This window comes from Nilaparvata lugens, chromosome 3, assembly GCF_014356525.2.
Source record: "Nilaparvata lugens isolate BPH chromosome 3, ASM1435652v1, whole genome shotgun sequence".
NCBI lineage: Eukaryota > Metazoa > Arthropoda > Insecta > Hemiptera > Delphacidae > Nilaparvata > Nilaparvata lugens.
The window spans coordinates 20,534,589-20,556,609 of NC_052506.1; the positions used below are offsets into that span (position 1 = coordinate 20,534,589).

At 34.6% G+C, this 22,021-nt stretch overlaps 2 protein-coding genes across 4 annotated transcripts in view; one reads left to right on the forward strand and one right to left on the reverse strand.

Moving 5' to 3' along the window:
- LOC111049060 (collagen alpha-2(IV) chain) overlaps positions 1-18,438 on the reverse strand; it is a 76,795-nt gene extending 58,357 nt beyond the window's left edge. For 2 of the 3 annotated variants that reach the window (XM_039423238.1, XM_039423237.1), the window contains exons 1-2: positions 18,348-18,429; positions 18,120-18,180 (exon numbers count right to left, since the gene is read on the reverse strand). In XM_039423238.1, the coding sequence (XP_039279172.1) occupies positions 18,120-18,180; positions 18,348-18,370 (84 nt within the window). In that variant the 5' untranslated portion in view covers positions 18,371-18,429. Of the gene's footprint in view, positions 1-18,119; positions 18,181-18,347 lie in introns of all 3 variants that reach the window. The other variant, XM_039423239.1, reaches the window with a different exon arrangement.
- A 47-nt stretch (positions 18,439-18,485) lies between these two features.
- LOC111049236 overlaps positions 18,486-22,021 on the forward strand; it is a 130,335-nt gene continuing 126,799 nt past the window's right edge. Inside the window, exon 1 of the mRNA XM_039422735.1 lies at positions 18,486-18,626. Within this exon, the coding sequence (XP_039278669.1) occupies positions 18,561-18,626 (66 nt within the window). The 5' untranslated portion in view covers positions 18,486-18,560. The remainder of the gene's footprint in view (positions 18,627-22,021) is intronic.

Sequence of the window (22,021 nt, forward strand, 5' to 3'; positions counted from 1 at the left end):
TAAATATTTAGTTATTATATTTGAATAAATAATAAAATATGATAATTTAGTCAGTTGATTTAAGAAGAATATTAACTGTAGTAATCACAGATCACACTATAATCACCAAAAAAGTTTTCTATTATTGAAATAATTTAGATAATTACAGCTCACACAATAGAAATTGTTATGCTAGTGGATTATATTCAAGCACAAATCTATTGTTCATAAAAAATGATATATGATCATTATTATTATTATATTTTATGATTTATTCATATATATACATATTTAATATATGATTTATATCATTGTGGCATATCATCCTCTGATATATAATATTGTAATATAGCAAATTATAAGAGATATCTTAATTATCACGTTCATACCATTCATCGCGAAAGCAAGGTTTTTTGTTGAGCTTGCAATACTGAATTATATCAAGAACCAGAAATTGTATTCCAAACAAAACAGGAGTTGAACAAATTTGTTCAAGATTGACAAATGAATGAATGAATCAACAAATTAATAGTTGAATTATTGGTACGAGAACTAAATATTTAGTAGCCTAAATGATAATCAATGAAAAATGAATTATTTTATACATATAACTACCTGATTAATATTTAGATTTTTCAATAAAAATCAGTATAGATACTAATTTATAGTGCCTATACTGTAGGACTGTGGCGCATGATCAAAGATCAATGAATATTCAAATACTGATTCAATCGTCACTCAAAATCATTCTTCCACGTTTCGAGAAGCACATTATGAGCATCACTCTCAACAAAAACTAAATTGTTTACAGAAACAAACTCGAATCAAGATCAACGCCCTCACCATGCTCATAAGTCAAGTTCCACAGAAATACTTGGGAAAAAGTGACATTGACTTTACTTCTTTTCCTGGTCGATTTCGGCATAACAATGCGGTTAAGCACGTACCACTCAAGACCGGCATTGGATTGATGGCCACTGAACTTGACTTGAAGAACGGTATTGCCGCCAGTGAAAGTTGTCAAGGACGCGAACGCGGCGCGGTCCACTGTCTTTTCTTCGCGGTCGCGGTTCTCAAGAAGATGCATCTAGAGCGTTCACTCATAATACTCTTGAATCTTCAGTAGGCATGTATCTGAACTAATACCACCCACATTAATTTATACTATATACTTGTGGATGTGAATATTCTTTCTGTATATCTATACTAATAGGCACTCAAGGCACTCCTCCACCAAACTAGTAGCTCTGTGAACAGTAGACCTCACGCAGTATTCTCATCCACAAGTACCTGATTGAAACTATAGACCTTATGGAAATACAGCAATAGACTGGCTTCTCCACACACCTGTGTAATCACTTGTCAGCTGATTTATGATGAATAATTCTATAGTCTGATTTTTACTCCAATATTGGCGTATGAAGGAGGCTCCTTTTTCCTTTTATATTATCCTTGAAATGCAAAATTTCCAAAAACCTTGTATATACGTCGACGCGCAGTTAAAGAAGGAACATACCTGTCAAATTTCATGAAAATCTATTACCGCGTTTCGCCGTAAATGCGCAACATAAAAACATATAAACATTTAAACATTAAGAGAAATGCCAAACCGTTGACTTGAATCTTAGACCTCACTTCGCTCGGTCAATAATTCTATAGTCTGATTTTACTCTAATATTGGCGTATGAAGGAGGCTCCTTTTTCCTTTTATATTATCCTTGAAATGCAAAATTTCCAACAACCTTGTATATACATCGACGCGCAATTTAAAAAGGAACATACCTGTTAAATTTCATGGAAATCTATTACGGTACCGCGTTTCGCCGTAAATGCGCAACATATAAACATTCAAACATTAAGAGAAATGCCAAACCGTCAACTTGAATCTTAGACCTCACTTCGCTCGGTCAATTATTTTAAAGAATAATAATGTATCATTGAATCAATAAATAAAATACGTTAAAATAACCAACACGCATCCAGATATTTTAGCTTGTAAGATTATTGCTGTCCACACAAATACGTGTCGTTTCTTCTATAGTGAGTTCCACGTTAAATGGCAGAATTTGATTAACATTGGTGTTGCTTTCCTTGTCTATCATTCGACAAAGCATATAGCGCTATACTTCTCTAGCTCCTCAACTTTGCCAGACCGTTTTTCATCAATGTAGAAATATGGCCGCCTTGTTTTGACATCTTCAAATACATCCTTCACTCAGCATCTTAGACTTGAAGTTGTGCGCCTCCGTGGTGGTGCGGCTGGGTAGCTTGGTGAAGGCTTCATGTCTGATGGAGATTTGGATTAAGAGAGCTAAAGCAAAAAATGGGTGGACAAGACTCGTAGCTTCGGTGAGAGCAAATTGTCTAGGGGAGTAAACCTTACAAAAATCCTGCGAGTCTAGAAGCAGTAAGGTGGCGGCCCCACCACTGGACAACTTGTACCGTGTTCGTACCGCTTCCAGGGGATTCACAAATTACTGGCAAGCATCAAAATTTAACCTCGGATCGGGATTGAAGTTCAATAAATATAATTAAATAGCAAAATATCCAATGTCAATGAAAAAAATCTGGTGTGGCGCACTCATACAAATTTCCTTCCCGTTATGAAAATTGATCACCTGACGCTAGTGTAAACGCGCATCTCAAGTCTACTATTCAAAGATCTGAGCCAGCTGGTGACAGGACAATAACGCTGGAGACACACGAAGTCTGCTATCTCTTCTTAGTGAATGATTTAATAGAATCAACAGTTGCCAACAGTTTGCAATTGAATAATCACATTTTCTCGAATTTCGAGCTTATTTTCAATTTTAGGTGAAAATGTTACTGAACATCAATTATTGTAGAAATGTTTATGCTGAATCTTTTCCACTTGAATTTTTTTTAGAAAAAAAACGACTAGTAGTCAGATATTTTACAATAAATGAATTAATCATTCACTGTGACAACGAGATCTTTCGGTAGGTTCGCCATCTTCTTGGTTGTCTAAACTGTTTTTGTTTAAACTGTATCTGAAGCCTGATAATTGGAAATCTAAAATCAAACTTTGCATAGATGGGGCGGTGCTCCTGAAATTTTTACAGATATGGGACTCATGGCATTTGATAGAGCTTATCAATGACTATTTTAGGTATAAATTTGATCAAAATCGTTGGAGCCGTTTTGGGAAAATCGCGAAAAACCCTGTTTTTCAACAACATTTTTGCCATTTTAGCCGCTATCTTGAATTGCATTTGATCGAAATTGTTCGTGTCGGATCCTTATAGTGAAAGGACCTTGAGTTCCAAATTTCAAGTCATTCCACTAATTGGGAGATGGGAGATGAGATATCGTGTACACAGACGCACATACACTCATACACACACACACACACATACACACACACACACACACACACACCACACACACACACACACACACACACACACCACACACACACACACACACACACATACAGACCGATACCCAGAACTACGTTTTTGGACTCAGGAAAGTAAAAATCAGACTATAGAATTATTCATAATAAATCAGCTGACAAGTGATTACACAGATGTGTGGAGAAGCCAGTCTATTGCTGTATTTCCATAAGGTCTATAGTTTCAATCAAGTACTTGTGGATGAGAATACTGCGTGAGGTCTACTGTTTACAGAACCACTAGTAAGGCAAGGAAAGTAAAAATTAAAATTACATCAGATACACCTGTTCAGCTATCCTCTATAGGTGGCAGTGGCAAGGCGGAGAATCGGCAACGCTGTTCTCCTATCTTTCTCCACTGTCATTGTAACGTGGACCTCACTATACATGTAACAACATTAATTTATAAAAGCCGTATCTTGCTGTAATGTAATATGTAAACCGTTTGTTTATTTCTTGTATTTGATGTAACAGACAGTGAGATACATTTGAAAATGTTAGAATTGGTTGAATGGGAAGTATTTGTGTTATGTACTTGTGTGCAAAGCAATGCTGACAGTTAGAAGTGAATATCATTCATTAGTTGGGTGCATCCTTTCGACATCAATGAGGAGAGCAGGCCTAATGAATGCTACGAGAGTATGCTATGCCGGTAACCGGTATAATCATTGGGCTCAGTTTTTTCTCTTGTTACACCCTTGAAAAAAGTTACCACAGCTCTGTGTGTCCGTTCTAATCTGAATGTGATTAACTTGTCTAGCACGCGTCTACTTATTTATTCTTCATTTTTTTAGGTATCGTACTATTTAGATTGATGAGTATTCTAGGTGGTTTGGGCCGGATATCAATCAATTATGGAGAGATTTTTCTATGATTCAGTGATTGATTCTTAACAGAATTTATGCAGCATCTATGAAAATTGCAGAGATTTTATCATCAAAACGTTTTTGTACATAATAAACTAATAGCAGTGGAATGGTCTCAACTATTCAATAAGCAGTTCTCTTACATATCATTCATTGATCAAGTTATATTTTTCATGGCAATTAAGGAGTTGCATATCGTTTCATAGATTTGACTCGAATCGATATCCGTTTGTTTGTTCGACAGTTACTATTTATTTATTTATTCATACATTGAAACTCACACTATCATTTTCAATAAATTATGAATGATTGAGAAAGGAAGTTTGGGCTTAAAGCACAAAACTGCTCCTTTCCCAAATTTAGATAGAAATTGTTCAAAAATAGGTTATGTTTACACTTCATGATTTTTGTCCAATTTTAAGTCTAAACTACTAGGAATTGAGAAAAGTTGAAAACCAATTTAAATAAGAATACTTCACTAAATCATCACTAATAACTGAAAAATACTGTATTAATAATTGACAATTTTTAAAACTTGTAAAGAAACTCAAACTTACTCCCAAAACAACAGCTGAGTTCATAAAGAACAATTGAACAGTTGAGTTCATCAATCAACTTAAAATTTTCAATACAATTCTTTTAAACATAATAATACAGATTGAGTTCATTGGCCAACGAAGTTGACTCACTTTATCGTCCTTTTTGGGGCTGTAACAGGATAACATTGAGCGTGCATAAGAAAAACTCATCATCCAGCTGACTGCTGCTTGTGTTTTGGGAGTTATCACACAGAATGTCTCCTTTTTGCGCCGACACGTATTATTATCAACTAATTTCCAATTAAAAATATCAATCCTGCAATTTTTCCTGCATTTACAACTGCAATCTTACTTTTTAATTACATTTTTACAAAAAAAAATTATCAACTTGTGAACCTGTGAATATACTACATACTACACAGACGTTTAAGTGATGAAACAAAGAAATCCAACATGTGTCGAAAATACAAAACACGTTCTATTTGATAGGAATCAAGAAAAACTTCGCTGTTAGGAATCTTCGTCAGATGTAGGGGCGTGCTACATACTACACCACCACCTGTGGAGGGGACCGGCACTGCTAAATGAGTCTTCAAACAAGAGTGCAGACCTGGAATGCGAGGATCCGGGGGTGGTCAGTCTGGTATTTTGTGTCAACATCTGTATTGGTGTGGGGAGGAGGGGTTTGGCTGGAGGGGAAGGACACGCAGTTTCCAGAAACATCTTCCCGGTACAAGGGACTCAACCACTGCTCCGCATTTGTGCAAAGCGAAGAAATACGAGCGCTGTACCATGAATGAGGATACAAACATCAGTTCTCTGTCCGTTCCATTCAGTTTCTCGCACTGTAGTCCGAATTGTCCACTTTCCAGAGCTAATTTTTACACAGAATCGCTCCCAGCTACTGGAAACATCCTTCCAAACCTGACCTAATTTGTGAACGGTCTTACGAGTTTCTAGTAAATCTTCCGCTGTTATCAGCTGAGTTTGGCTATCTGTTTGCGTTGAAGTTATGACTAGTAAGTAGATTCAAAGGGTTTATGGATTTTATAATATATAGGATTACAAAACTAAAAGTCTTATAAAATGCTTTGTTTTTTTTTCTTTTCAAGCCAGCTATCGATTTTTGGTAGGATTTGTGTTGTCCTATATAATGATAACATCATAAATAATGAAATAATTTCAATGCTTTTCCAATAACTAACACCTACGAGTTCCAAGTAACGTATTCATTTATACCCCACTCAACAAAGTTTCCTGAACTGCTCATGCTTTCTATGTAATATTGTGCGGATTGTAATTCAATTGGAAGTTAAATAACGATCAGATACCGTACGCCTATGTGATTGGAATTGTTTGAAAATCTACAATGTTATATATTTATTCATCATATCCAATTATTTCAATGAATATTGGCATACAGAAAGCATATCATCACCATCATCATTAACATCAAATCATCATCCCTCTCATTCACAAGCCAAGAGCTTATGTGGGCTTCACCCTCAGTATTATTATTATATTCTCTTTTCAGCTATATTCTTATTCCGGGATGTTGTATATCTAGAATAGATAGGAGCGTCCCAAGTAATACATTCTTATTCCTCGAGGTGTATATTTTACAAGAGCGTTTGACACCGAGTGCCTCACAGATCACAGGCAATAAAAGTAAAAAACTAGGGATGATGACTTGATAATGGAAGCAAAACCTTCCATCTCCATTCTAACTCCAGTTTTCTATGTATAATGTAGTTTTGCCCCGTGGAATCATTGGAATAAGTACTACCCAACCCAATTCAAGCTAATTCCATTGTTCCCTTATTATATTACTACTTATTCTCATTCACATCATACTCAATAATTTATATTCAACCGTATTCGATTTATTTATCATAATATAATCCACCTTGTAAGAAGTGTGCAAGTGTATTGAATGCTGAGCTATCTCCTCTCTCACTCCTTCACATGGTCTACTGCATGATTATCCGTGGTAGTTTATCTTCATTATTCATCTGCTACATTGAGGAGCAGTAGGCCTATCTCCTGCTCACTTACTCTCCAAACTGAATGTGTTGATCCGATCCACTCGTGATGCATTCCACGACTCAAAATGATTATAATAATAGTCGAGATAAAAACTTGTCTCTTTAATCCTACCAGAAGATTTTTTACGGACCTTGCGTTGTTGGGGGTTGATATGTCAAGTGTCATACTTTCGTTTTATTATTCTTGTCGGCTGTTTCTTCTTTTACTTCTTACCCTTCTTCTTCTTCTTCTTTTTCACTTTTCTTCTTCTTGTTCTTTACTTTTCTTCTTCTTCATCATCTTCTTCTTCTTCTTCACTTTTCTTCTTCTTCTTTACTTTTCTTCTTCTTCTTTACTTTTCTTCTTCTTCTTTACTTTTCTTCTTCTTCCTCTTCTTCTTCTTCTTCTTCTTCTTCTTCTTCTTCTTCTTCTTCTTCTTTTTCACTTTTCCTCTTATTATTATTATTATTATTATTATATTATTATTATTATTATTATTATATTATTATTATTATTCACTTTTCTTCTTCTCTCTCTGCTTATCTCTTTCATCTTATTTTCTTACCACCCTCCTACAACCGCTATCCTTACTGTAAGCTCTGGGCGACAGTAGGTCCTAATAGAGAACTTCTTGAACTCACATTTCGGTCACCTTTTTTCCCCATAATGTTTTTCAACCAATGAAAGTGTGTAAGAGTAGTTTGATGTGAGCTGTTACATGATTGTAGCCTGCCATATGAGAATGCTTCCATCAAAACAGAACTATCAACATGCTGTGAAACATTCCATAACCTCCTTCCTTCTTCCAAATTAACTTCCTCTGTGTACAAGAGAAAAAAATCCAACCTAAACACTTCAACCTCTTGAAGGATCCTTCCTGCCTGAGTTGGGCTGCTGATTGGCCTACCCCACTAGTGAACTACTATAAATCAGTGAGATATCAGTCATTTACAGGGTTGATTTCCAAAGTTTATGATTAATTAGAGGAGACAAATTGAAGCTTAAACCCCCAATTGAAAAATTACTTTGGAGTCTGAATTTCAAATATATAGACTACTCTGCAATTTAGAATTTCAAATGAATTGAATTATAAACTGAACGATAGTGTACGAATAAAATTAATTTATTTCTATCGAATTCAATCTCCAGATCATAGAATTTCAGTTATCAATAATAATTTCTTGGTTCTGATTTGTAATGTACATTCAATTGTCGATTGGAAACTTGAAGAATATAATTTGGGTACATTGAAATCGTTTATGTTGGTCAGTCAGTCTTGAGTAGCTTTGCACTCTCATGTCAGCCTTCAATATCAAAATGTTTTCAATGAATTCTTCAAACTAAACTATTGATTGAAATATCTGATGAACCAATATTGTGAATGATCATACTGCATAACCTACTTTTTCAAATTAAAAAATCGTTTATTTATCCTTGATAATTATAATAAATGATAAAAACTTAGAAATTAGAATAATAGTACACAATATAAAATTAAATAATACAATAATTGAAATAAGGAAAGACCCCGAAAGGTTAAAAAACCTGTGCATTTTGACATTCATTGAAATGAAATCAGAAAAAGAATATCTTTTGACAAACAAAGATATAATAATATTGAAACTCTGTTCACATGCTCAGACAGTACCACAAACGAGAGAGAAGTCCCAAAGTCCCAAATGAACCGCTAAGAAAGTTGAATGACAAAAATGAGATGAGCCGTTGGATGATTAGGTGGAAAATAAAAATTTTATTGAGGTTGAATGACTAGAAGAGTGTTCATGTAGTGGGGAACATGCATATTGCGTTCTTCCACGACCATGACTATGCAGTTTCAATGATTATGATTTGGCAGTGGTGTTGAACAGCACACCTTTGCATTACGATGCCGATGCGTTTTCAACAAGCTGTTTCAATGTGAAACTGAAAGCTAGCTTTAGTGAAATTGAAAGCAAGCTTTCAATATTTTCATCAAGGTATATTAGAGGAAATGAAAGGTAATTTATTGACCGAGCGAAATGAGGTCTAAGATTCAAGTCGACGGTTTGGCATTTCTCTTAATGTTCAAATGTTTGAATGTTTATATGTTGCGCATTTACGGCGAAACGCGGTAATAGATTTTCATGAAATTTGACAGGTATGTTCCTTTTTAAATTGCGCGTCGACGTATATACAAGGTTTTTGGAAATTTTGCATTTCAAGGATAATATAAAAGGAAAAAGCAGCCTCCTTCTTACGTCAATATTAGAGTGAAAATCAGACTATAGAATCTTTATTATTTTAAAGCCACATAGCCAAAAATTCACAGCCAATACGGCTGATTGTCACCGAGTTATTCATCATAAATCAGCTGTCGAGTTGACTATAAATTGCATGCCATGACGCATGCAATTCAATATCTCAATGTAACTTGGTAAAAATTTAGCAGCTGTGTAGACTATAAATTGCATGCCTCATTGAATGCAATTTTTATGCACTATTAAATAGGATGCAAAGAGCTTATAACAGCTCGTCTGGGCGCCTAGATGTCTTCTGGTTTTCTCGCGCTAAATTCCGGAAAGCGTTATATATGATAATTAAATCTTGTGTAAGCATGATCTGATCAAATAAATAGTGTAGGCTATCAGTGTGGATATGCTTATGGTTTGGGACGTCGTTATATCTGCGCGAGGTCTACTGTTCACAGAACTACTGGTTATGGTCTAGCAGAAAGTATAGATGGTACTGTACTATAATATGGTACTCTGATATAGAGTGGAAAATATAATTCATCTGATGCAAGATACTCACATTCTTATAATATTCGGGGCCTATAATTTATCATAATAATGATCTATCTGATACAAGGTACATTCTTAAAATCTTTGGGGCCTATATTTACTGATGGAGAATTGGAAACCATCTTATTCTGATTCACTAATCAGTGTAACGATTCAAGATTTTTCAAAATTTTTCAAATATCATTCCACCATTTGAAGATCGATGAGTCGCTTATCTTCCTATATTGGTTGTGGGGTTTGTCAGAAATATATTGTGTGTCCTTATACAGTGTGAAAATCAATTAAAATCTGTGGAAGCTGACACGTCGGCGTGAAAAATGGAAGCGAAGTTGTAAAATATTTAATGCTTTGGTGAATCTGGAGTAGCTTAGCGTCTGCGGAATGCCGTTTCCAGATAGTGTTGCCATAGCGTCTTTGAGGAATTGGCCCGAGGAATGACGAAACGGGCCCTGTCAGAATAAGCCACTAATAATACATTCATTATGCTCCACCTTCTGTCTTGAATAGGAAAAAGGCCTAGTTCAGGCAAGCTTCGGCTTTATCGTATTTCTCGCTTTTTTCGTTTCGTTCGCACCAGGTTTCAGGCCTAAATCTACACGAGCATCCTTTTTAGATGCCTTATCTAGACAGCATCACCGCCGGCAGATAATGACTGGAGCATCCTTACAATAATAATTATCCTATCAGTGGTGTATGTTAATATTCAGTTTCTGTAAATCGCAGTCGCTTTGAGGAGGGTATGTTTCATTGACAAATATGAATTAAATGAATGTATTTTGTGTTTCATTACCATTCTTACCATTTTACTTCTATAAATCTTAAGATAGGGATATTCAAAAGTGGAAATACTATCTATTAACTCATCCTCCTCGTTTTGAATTCCGATCACGTAGCCTATTCTATAGGCCCATTCTCAAAGTGAATTGGTTCATTAAGAAATTTGTTTTTCTCAATGAATGAGGACTCAACCATAAGGATTAAAAACGTGTATGCAATAATTTTATTGTACATATTAATTAGGGAAAATATAGTATGGAAGGTCTTCAAGATCATAGCAAAACATAAGAACGGCTGTATTGATTTAATAATACAAGATGTTGATTTTTCAGTTAAGCCCCTACAAGTCAACTCCAGAAAAAGTATATTATTTCTATCAAACTACAAGAATTCCTTTTGTTCTGGCTTGTGATAGACAATTTTTTTAATTTAGTAGAAATACACTAGTGGGACACAGAGAAATGAGGTCTAAGATTCAAGTCGACGGTTTGCGCATTTACGGCGAAACGCGGTAATAGATTTTCATGAAATTTGACAGGTATGTTCCTTTTTAAATTGCGCGTCGACGTATATACAAGGTTTTTGGAAATTTTGCATTTCAAGGATAATATAAAAGGAAAAAGCAGCCTCCTTCATACGTCAATATTAGAGTGAAAATCAGACTATAGAATCTTTATTATTTTAAAGCTACATAGCCAAAAATTCACAGCCAATACGGCTGATTGTCACCGAGTTATTCATCATAAATCAGCTGTCGAGTTGACTATAAATTGCATGCCATGACGCATGCAATTCAATATCTCAATGTAACTTGGTAAAAATTTAGCAGCTGTGTAGACTATAAATTGCATGCCTCATTGAATGCAATTTTTATGCACTATTAAATAGGATGCAAAGAACTTATAACAGCTCGTCTGGGCGCCTAGATGTCTTCTGGTTTTCTCGCGCTAAATTCCGGAAAGCGTTATATATGATAATTAAATCTTGTGTAAGCATGATCTGATCAAATAAATAGTGTATCAGTGTGGATGTGCTTATGGTTTGGGACGTCGTTATAACTGCGCGAGGTCTACTGTTCACAGAACTACTAGTTATGGTCTAGCAGAAAGTATAGATGGTACCGTACTATAATATGGTACTCTGATATAGAGTGGAAAATATAATTCATCTGATGCAAGATACTGACATTCTTATAATATTTGGGGCCTATAATTTATCATAATAATGATCTATCTGATACAAGGTACATTCTTAAAATCTTTGGGGCCTATATTACTGATGGAGAATTGGGAACCACCTTATTCTGATTCACTAATCAGTCTAACGATTCAAGATTTTTCAAAACTTTTCAAATATCATTCCACCATTTGAAGATCGATGAGTCGCTTATCTTCCTATATTGGTTGTGGGGTTTGTCAGAAATATATTGTGTGTCCTTATACAGTGTGAAAATCAATTAAAATCTGTGGAAGCTGACACGTCTGCGTGAAAAATGGAAGCGAAGTTGTAAAATATTTAACGCTTTGGTGAATCTGGAGTAGCTTAGCGTCTGCGGAATGCCGTTTCCAGATAGTGTTGCCATAGCGTCTTTGAGGAATTGGCCCAAGGAATGACGAAACGGGCCCTGTCAGAATAAGCCACTAATAATACATTCATTATGCTCCACCTTCTGTCTTGAATAGGAAAAAGGCCTAGTTCAGGCAAGCTTCGGCTTTATCGTATTTCTCGCTTTTTTCGTTTCGTTCGCGCCAGGTTTCAGGCCTAAATCTACACGAGCATCCTTTTTAGATGCCTTATCTAGACAGCATCACCGCCGGCAGATAATGACTGGAGCATCCTTACAATAATAATTATCCTATCAGTGGTGTGTGTTAATATTCAGTTTCTGTAAATCACAGTTGCTTTGAGGAGGGTATGTTTCATTGGCAAATATGAATTAAATGAATGTATTTTGTGTTTCAATACCATTCTTACAATTTTACTTCTATACATCTCAAGATAGGGATCTTCAAAAGTTTAAATACCAACTATTAACTCATCCTCCTCATTTTTGATTCCGATCACGTAGCCTACTCTATAGGCCCATTCTCAAAGTGAATTGGTTCATTAAAAATTTGCTTTTCTCAATCTATGAGGACTCCACCATAAGGATTAAAAAAGTGTATGCAATAATTATTGTACATATTAATTAGGGAAAATATAGTATGGAAGGTCTTCAAGATCATTGCAAAACATAAGAACGGCTGTATTGATTTAATAATACAAGATGTTGATTTTTCAGTTAACTACACGTCAACTACAAGTCAACTTCAGAAAAAGTATATTATTTTTATCAAACTACAAGATTTTTTTTTGTTCTGGCTTGTGATAGACAATTTTTTTAATTTAGTAGAAATACACTAGTGGGACACAGAGAAATTAGGCTACTTTGTAAGACTCTATATTATGATTTATTGAGAGAAGCTGACATCATTAAAAGAATGATGACCTGATTATGAAAATTATGCTCAAATTTTAAGATGACCTAATGATCAATTTGAATAGGGCTGATTCTTTCAAAGATACCGTGACTCATGAGAACATTATAGTCAAGACTGAGATAGATGTCGTGGAAAGATGATCCTACTTTTGAAAAGAAATTGTAAGATGCGAGCAAGTAATGTTATAATGAAGATAGAATGAAATATTCATGTTAAAGGGTGAGCTGATTGTTGCATATATCACTGTCATCAACTCAAAGAAAGGGTTGCTTTAGAAGAGGAATTGTGGGATCACTCAGGTGAAGGTCACTTATTTGTACGTCAATTCAACAACGTTTGGAGAAAAAATGAATTTACCATCGAAGACAAAATTGAAATCATTGAAGAATAAAATATACTGATACTGGATGCGGGCGCACGCAAAATATCATTGAGTTGTGAAAAGTTGAATATAATCTTGACTTTGGTATTTCCAATGAATTAATAGAATTAATGATTAGAAGGATCAGCTTTTTCTATGATCCGTGGTTTGAGGTGTTGACGCATTTAAAATATCCTACTCTAATTCCTCAATGTGATCCATTACATCCGGTGGTAAGATCAAATGCTCAATAAGATAAATTTTGAAAATGTTCCCTGACCACATTGCGCTGAAACCTGTGACAATGACATTGCTCTACAAACCCACGTGACAAAGACTGACTATATTGCTGATTTGACAAATGTCTCGAAACAATAATCAATAATGAAGTGCCAAATCCAATCCTGAATGACATTACAATAGATAGATATGAAGTTTGATTTTCCTCTTGTCTATAGAACCAATATTATTTCTCACTCGCAAAAAAATAATGTAATGAGTGTGGGAGAACGATCTAAAAGTTTAAAAATTTCCTCCAAGTTTTATAATAGTCAAGGCTGATGACAGTAAAATCGATTACTAGACACAATTAGATTCTCATAGCAGAATAAAGAATACGACTAGAATTTATTCTGAGAAGAAAATAAAAAGCAATTTTATATGAGAAATTTTTCCAACATGAACTTGGAGTTGTATAAACTGTTATTCTCTATGGTCCAATTATTATCATTATACATTTTATTTTCAGGTAATGAATTTTTCAACATTTTTGTCCTGTCAAAATTGATAAACTAACTGTTCACTTTCTTTATAACAATAAGTTTAACGAAACTATCACAGTTTATCATTCGCATCCAATTTTAAAGTTCATTTGATACAGTAAATCGTTCCAGAAATAATTCATCAAAGAAATTTAAGTAGGCTACTCAATAATCAATAATAATTATTCTTCATAACAATATAGTAAGCATGAGATAAACACAACACATATTTGGGAGTGTTGTATGACCATGTTCAATTCGAACAGAAAACTGCATTTTTTAATCTATCAACATGTTCAAAAAATAGAATTATTTGCGTACACAATCACGTGTGACATGTGACTCAAGATTATTACGTTCGATGCATTGCTTTTACTACCTGACGAAATGATAGGTTCGGTTACAGTAACTATATTACCCATGGGTAGTTCGGTAAGCTACTAGGAGAGGAAGGGAGGGTAAAGAGGGGAAAGAGATCAGAAGAACTTCATGAAGAATCATAATAAAATATTAGAAATATTTCGAAAAGTCATCATGAGGGAACCAACAATCACCCGTTAATTTTGTATGAATCAATTACAATATTCATGAGAGAAAAATATCTGAGAAACGTTTACTTTAAAAGCTTTGAAGCCTGTAGCTGTAGGCTACCCACTGTATTCCGGCCAGTGATAAGCGTAGAAGATACCGGTATCAATTCAAATTAATTGACAGTCATTTCAAGCTGTAAAACCTCATTTGAATAATTAATTTCATTCGGAACAAATACTCCCATTAAGAAAATCTGAGTTATTCTTAAAATGAATTTGAGTTATTTGATGGAATTTGTATAATACTCTTGTTTATCATAATAATTTATTTTTTATCATGTGTGGAACGATTAATTTATATTGCTGAGACTGAGAAATCAATGTTTGTTGGTTATTTAAGGCATGAATTTCCAATATAATATGCGTTGTTGTATCAATTCCTTGATTCAAAATCCAGGATTTTAGAAATTCATAGGATATTTATTTCTTTTTGATTGCGAACTTGGACTCGCGGTCAACATTATATAGTCTATGATATTCCATATTCTTGGATCATAATATACATGCATGATTATTGATTGACATTCATTTTGAGTTCAGGGAGCAAACAATATCACGTAAGTAGGCTATTTTGATGGTTTATTTTACATAGAGTGCTGAATGAAAGACACAACACTCTAATTGATTACGATTCCAAGTCTTGGGTTCAATAAGGTGCTCTCTAATACGATAAAAGAGCAATATTGAAATATGTATGTGCTCAATCGTGATTAAAAGAATGACACTAACAATGAACGAAAAAAGGATTGATATCTCAATTTCAAATTCATAATATCATACAAGTACTCGAGATGTGCGTGTGTCGTGAAGTTTTAATCATAACATCGAATTCCATTGATAAATAGAGTTATTGATATTATTTATTGAGGAGTTATTAATAAAACTGTATGCAGTAGCGCCAAAAATATAATGGAAAGCATCCAATCGCCAAGAGATGCAGCACTGAACGTGCACTGCTTCAGATATGCAAATGAGTTCGGCAATTTGCAGCTCTTCGCCTGAACTCACTTCCACTCCCCTCGTCATCTACAACTGGCTGTTAAAAGAAGTATCTTGTCTCATTTCTAACCGCCGTGCGCCGGCATACAAAGAAACAGCTATTTTGTATTAGTTTCGCCAACAAATTGATACTGATAAAACTAATGAATAATATAGATGAGAGAAAATTATACGAAGATTTATCATTGTGTGTTTGTGAAAATAAGCTTATAATGAACTCTAAAGTCTTGGCATAAAGACTATGGTTTTAGAGTCTTATGAAAGAGATTAAATAGTATTTGATGAATGAATAAAATTGAATTGATTGAAAATCAATTAATAACATTTGATGGAATTACTTCACTATTATGGGCTACTTTATTCAAATTAATAAAAACATTATAATACCTTGTAGTACTCTTTATTAAAAACTTTAAAATATTTCAACGACTAGTTAATTTTCATTTGATGGACCATTGTATGATAACTTTATATTCAGATTATTAATACTACTTTAAGAAGGTCAAGCATAACATAAATATAATAGATTGTTTCAATAAACTCTTCAAAATTGATGCAATAGGTGTATGTTTGATCCTCTATCCAATTAATTGATCCCTTCATTTGTTTAATATTTTTTCAAAGTCGATTCCTATCAAACTATTTGATATAAAGATTGGCGAGGAATAATAATGTAATTGATTCAATATATTCTCCACGGAAAATAACATTATATTATAGAGCAACATTTCATTCGTAGATATGTATATACATCGTCGGAGTCCTAGCTCTAGTATTTGAAATAGAGATTGAACTAATTGAACCTCAATAGAGCTTCAACTCGTACCTAAAAATTATTTTCATAAGGAATTATGTTACTTTATCAGACTAGTTCTTCACAATAGTTTCGAGAAGAGTACATACATTTTGAATTCTAGAAGATAGTTTTTTTCTCATTTTATTTGCCTATTTTTGAATCCAGTGATGTGATAGATGAATTGAATATGATCGAGAAATATCTTATGAAATATCCAGAAATAATTCATCTATCAGTTGTATCTATTGTAATCAATGTATTTTTTGGAAGAATAAATTCCAATTTCAATTTATGTTATATCGCGTAATTCACTTTTCTAACGATATTTGATTGATATTACTAAGTTAATTGATAAGTGCTCATTCATATAATAAATAGTTTTTCCACAAATTGTTGAAGTGTGGCAAATTTCACTTAGAAGAGATTCTAATTACCAATCAGGTAGGCCAAAGTAAGTTTATGAGTTGTTTTTATAAGGCATGGGGAAGGGATAGTTTACCATAAATAGTAGTATTCACTCACTTAGTAGTAGTAATAGTGATCGCTTACTTATTATGAAAGTAACCTCATGAAATATTCCAGTATATAAATCCTACACTTCTTTCACATTTTTCACCTAGAAAGGAGGAACAATAATAACTTGAGAGAGTACTAGCAAAAATAGTAATCACTCACTTAGTAGTAGTAATAGTGATCGCTTACTTATTATGAAAGTAACCTTATGAAATATTCCAGTATATAAATCCTACACTTCTTTCACATTTTTCACCTAGAAAGGAGGAACAATAATAACTTGAGAGAGTACCAGCAAAAATGTCTAGAATCAGTATCGGTTGTTCTACAACGTTCTGAATAGTCGCGAGAAGCAGATAGTTTAAAAGCAGTACAACGTTTAGCATTATTTGAAGGGGCAGTGCAGTCAAACCGCGTTACACGCCAACGCTGCATGATGTGAATTTCGCACAACTTCGCACTCATATAAACATAAACCGGGAATACAGATGTATCTCTGAATTCTGAGTTACAACAATATACCGTCAACATTCTAATTTATCTCTGCTATCTAAGAATATGAATTACGTACAAGAGTAGACCGTCAATATTAACAGATATTTCACGAATCTAAGCAACGAGTCCATCAATTCATCACTAATTTCGAATTACAAGAACAGATCATCAGTATTCACAGATAGTCAGTATTTAAAAATCTCAGATAAATTTACCGATTTTGCTCTTCATTTTGAGTTACAATAACTCATAACTGAGTTACTACTGATAGATTTATCACTGAGATCTACAGATTTGTCACTAAAATCGGAGTTACACAAACATCACTGATACGGTATCTTATAATCCGAATAATCACAGATTTATCACTGAAATCAAGTTTACAACAACGGATCTTAAGCATTTAAAAATTTATCACTGATATCTAAGAATCTGTCTCAGAACGGGACGTTGAAATTTACAGATTTGTCACTAGAATCGGAGTTACAACTTTTATAAATTTGCTACTAGAACTGGAGCTATGACTTTTACAGATTTGCCACTAGAATCGGAGGTACAACATTCACATATTTGCCACTAGAAAAGGAATTATAATATTTACAGACTTGTCACTAGAATCGAAGTTACAACATTAACAGATATGCCTCTAGATTCGGAGTTACAACATTCACAGATTTGTCACCAGAATCGGAGTTGGAACATTTACAGATTTTGCACTGGAATTAATTGAATAACTCACTCACCTGAGCATCAACTACTGTGTATCCCAACGTTAACCATATCACCGACTGCCAGAGGAGTATCCTGAAACAGAGGCCAGAGATGAGAAGAGTCCTGCAGCGGCGAGAAGAATAAGAAACACAACAGAGCGGCATCAGGCAGGACGAAGGAGATGAAGAAGAAGTGGAGAGGTTTGACATGCAGGGAACAACACTGAGGATGGAGAGCAGATGAGATGGTTTGGTACTAACCTCCGTTGCAGCCACGGTCGCATGTTCGCGCTCGGATCCTAGCCGGCACACCACTGCCGATCGCACCGTTCTGAGGATCTCGCCTCCTCCGCGCACCCCTCCCATCCATCCCTCCCCAGCCCCTCCCCGCCCCGCAGCCTCCTACAAACATCCACCACGAGCAGGAATATCGGAACTCCTCAGTCAGATGCATGGCCTCAGCGCCGCTCAGCTATGCCACAAAGCTTCGTCCTGATTGTGTTGCTGCTCTTCAACGCCGCGCGACTCTCCAACGAAGCAGTGAGTACACTATTCTTCATTCTCTAGCCTGTACCGTCGGTCAGTCACACCAAAACACCGACAAACTTATCTACCTTATGTTGTGGGCATCCTTGCGTCCTAACCTCACTAGATTACATGTGGTCATAGTATTAGGTGAATACCGTGATCGGTAAACAACCGCCCAAACCTACCTGTAGTTGTAGGTGTTGCATCCTAACCTCACCAGATGACAGGGTTATATTTAGTCGTGGTTAACACCTCCTCAACGTATCATCCGTACATTTGAGTTACATGTATCTTCAGGAATGCATTGCATATTATGGTAGTGTTATATTGAATATACTTTATGTTGTAAACATCTCCCCAACTAAATTTGATTTACATGTATCTTGAGGAATGCATGTGATGACAGTGTTATATTGAGTATACTGTCGTGGTAAACACCTCCCCAACTTATAATCTATTCATTGTAATCCCATGTACCTTGACAAATGCATTCTATCTCTAAACTTGTTTGCCTGCATGTGATCGATAAGAACACCATGTTCCCAGTAACAGTGTGTTCTCCTAGGTATCAAATGCTTAATGTTCGAATCTATTCTATTGAAACTTGACCGACGAATTCAACCATTGTTGTATCACATGTTAGCATCTTTCAAAAGTGACGATCGGTTATAGGGCATAACCGATTATTGGGTTAAAGAACGCATCCTCAACGCAGTAACTTAGTTTAATTGCTTCCGAACATAATATCGTTGTAGGCCTACTGCTCTGTGATAACTAACAAATACTATACTTGACATGCATGTTTTTGTCAGTAGTTTCACCATTTCGTTCTCATGCCATTCAAACCAAATTTATCCATTCATTTATTTATTTATCCATCTGTACAAAATCACTTATTATAGAAATGATATTGGAAGAGGCAATAAGAGGCAATACAGCCAAACCCTTCGATCTAATGCTGTAGTATACCTTGAAGTTCGCGTCCAAAAGTTGGTAGTTTGAATGTTGAATAATTTTAATCATACTGCTAAGGGTTAATCAGCAATAACTCACGGTGTGTTCCTCATTCTTCTGATAACAGAAGTAAATCTTGAAGAACACTCATCTCAACATTAACTGTTCAACTGCTACTAAAATTTCACTTGATGCTATACATGTTTGATTCACGGTACGCTAACCAATGAGTCTTATCCCCCAATACTCTACCGGAATGTAATTTTGTTACTTTCACCTTGTTTTAGCCCTTTCAATCGTTTTACCTCTGAACGCATCATAAAGTTTATTTTTTAATTTTTTCATAGGACATTACATGAGTTATATTTTCTGATAAGTATCGTATAAATTGGAGGATCTCATATTCATAAGTTACCGGATCACATTGATATCGGCATCTTACGCACATCCAACACCATCCAACGTGACACATGCTGTGCGAGCTCTGCTCGATTATACACAGCTTTATGTGACAAAAATTAAACTAAACTATCCAATCACTCGAAAGCACGTGGTTCCAACATGTTTTGTTGATACCGTAAACTTCCACCATGGATTATGACCATACATTGATTCTTCGACTCCGTTAATTCATTTTGATCATCGAAATTCCTATCCGTTCCTGATATGCAATGCTATATTATCTTGGACTAACACGCTCCAATTTTTATTCAATCCACATAAGATTACTTCTTTACTTATTCTTTTATTTTATACTGGACAGTAGGCTACACAGCTGCATTTCACTAGACTCTACTTCTGTAACCTTAATTTGAACAGTCTAATCAACTTGGAAAAATAAATCATAAACCACCTCTTTTAGGTGTCTGGGAGCTAAATTTGTGGTGGGGGTACTTCGTTGGCATGGTGGGGGGGGGGGTTTGGTCACCTCTGCAAGCATGACCTCACCTTCAAATAATACCTGAATTTCCATAATTATACGGTGAACAAATAATTATCATTGTATTTTTTAAAGACATAAATTTTATTCATGAGTCAATGGGAGTTTTGCATCAAAATCAAGTGTCATGTTGCAGCCTATAGGTTACAAATAGTACATCATGCTCATCCGCTCCGTGAAGGAATATGTATTGAATTCCATATTTCATCAGGTTAGAATGATAAATTAATAATAATAATGGAATAATTCACAATCTCAATTGACAAGAACTTGGATTATCTGATGACATGTTCTTGGTTATATTTTTCTCACTCAAGGAGTGGATTATAACTTCCGTTTGCATGGTTCATTAGTTTATTTTATCTGAAAAAAATGTCCTACTGTGTGGAATATTAGTGTGTACAAATCACCAATATAAATAATAGTTCAGGATGACTAAAAAATAGGAGTTCTCTTCGGTTTTGTCGTGGAATTGAACGTATTGAATCGGTGATAAAAAATTATTCCCAATAGCTCAGTCTCATTCACTGTACTTTCTGGTAAAGCGAACCAATATTACGTTTCCATTTTGAATTATTTCAACCCATGTAATTCCTATGAGTGATATTATTGTGTATTTAAGTCAGTTCTGGTGCTGTTTACTGTTAATGATATAATGTCACCCTTATTTATATCAATTATGATTACCAAATTATATCAGGGAGGATAAAAAGGATATGCAATTTTATAAAGGATCTTCGAAGTGAAACATATTTTGTAATTGATTCGCTTTCCTCCCACCATATAAGTTCTTGGAATAAATCCCGCCCATAAATAGTTCAACAGACCTAATATTTTAAGACAATTCATTACATTGTTGAAAGGCAGATAGATTTTCCATAAATAATGCAAGTAATAAATAACCTTTCATGATTTATCAACTCATGTCAACTGGCATGTATATGAGAGATTACAACAATTTGTTTTTTATGGATTTATTGGAAGAAGTCTACGAATTTCGTCGATGTCAGAGTTCTCGGAATAAAATCCTCAGCAACAGTCTTTGATAAGCTTTAAAACGTTTTCACCCAATCCCATTAAGTATTTCCATGAAAATAAAAAATAATTGACCCAATTTTTTCAATCACATCTAAAAATTCAATATTGAATGAACTGAGTAGGAAGTTGCGTGATGCGTGTTATCTATTTGACGTTCAGACCGAACCAATAAATCAAATTTATAATTAATAAATTTTGCGTCAAGTTATCAGGAGTTAATTGGAAAGTCTATTTCAAATGATAATTATTGTTGACTTTTCAAAGGGTCCCGCTTCTGAAGTAACACATGCGTTCCAATTCTCCAATTACCAAACAAATGTTTTGTTTTCAGAATTTTTTTCAATTTGAATGTAGAAAAAATAGACGGACCCCTGCTGTAAAAATTAGATTTTCGTCTCTTTGTGTGGGACTGAGAATTGTTCAGCGTTTCTTTGGCTTTATTGAAACATGAAATCGATTCATAAAATCATGAGAC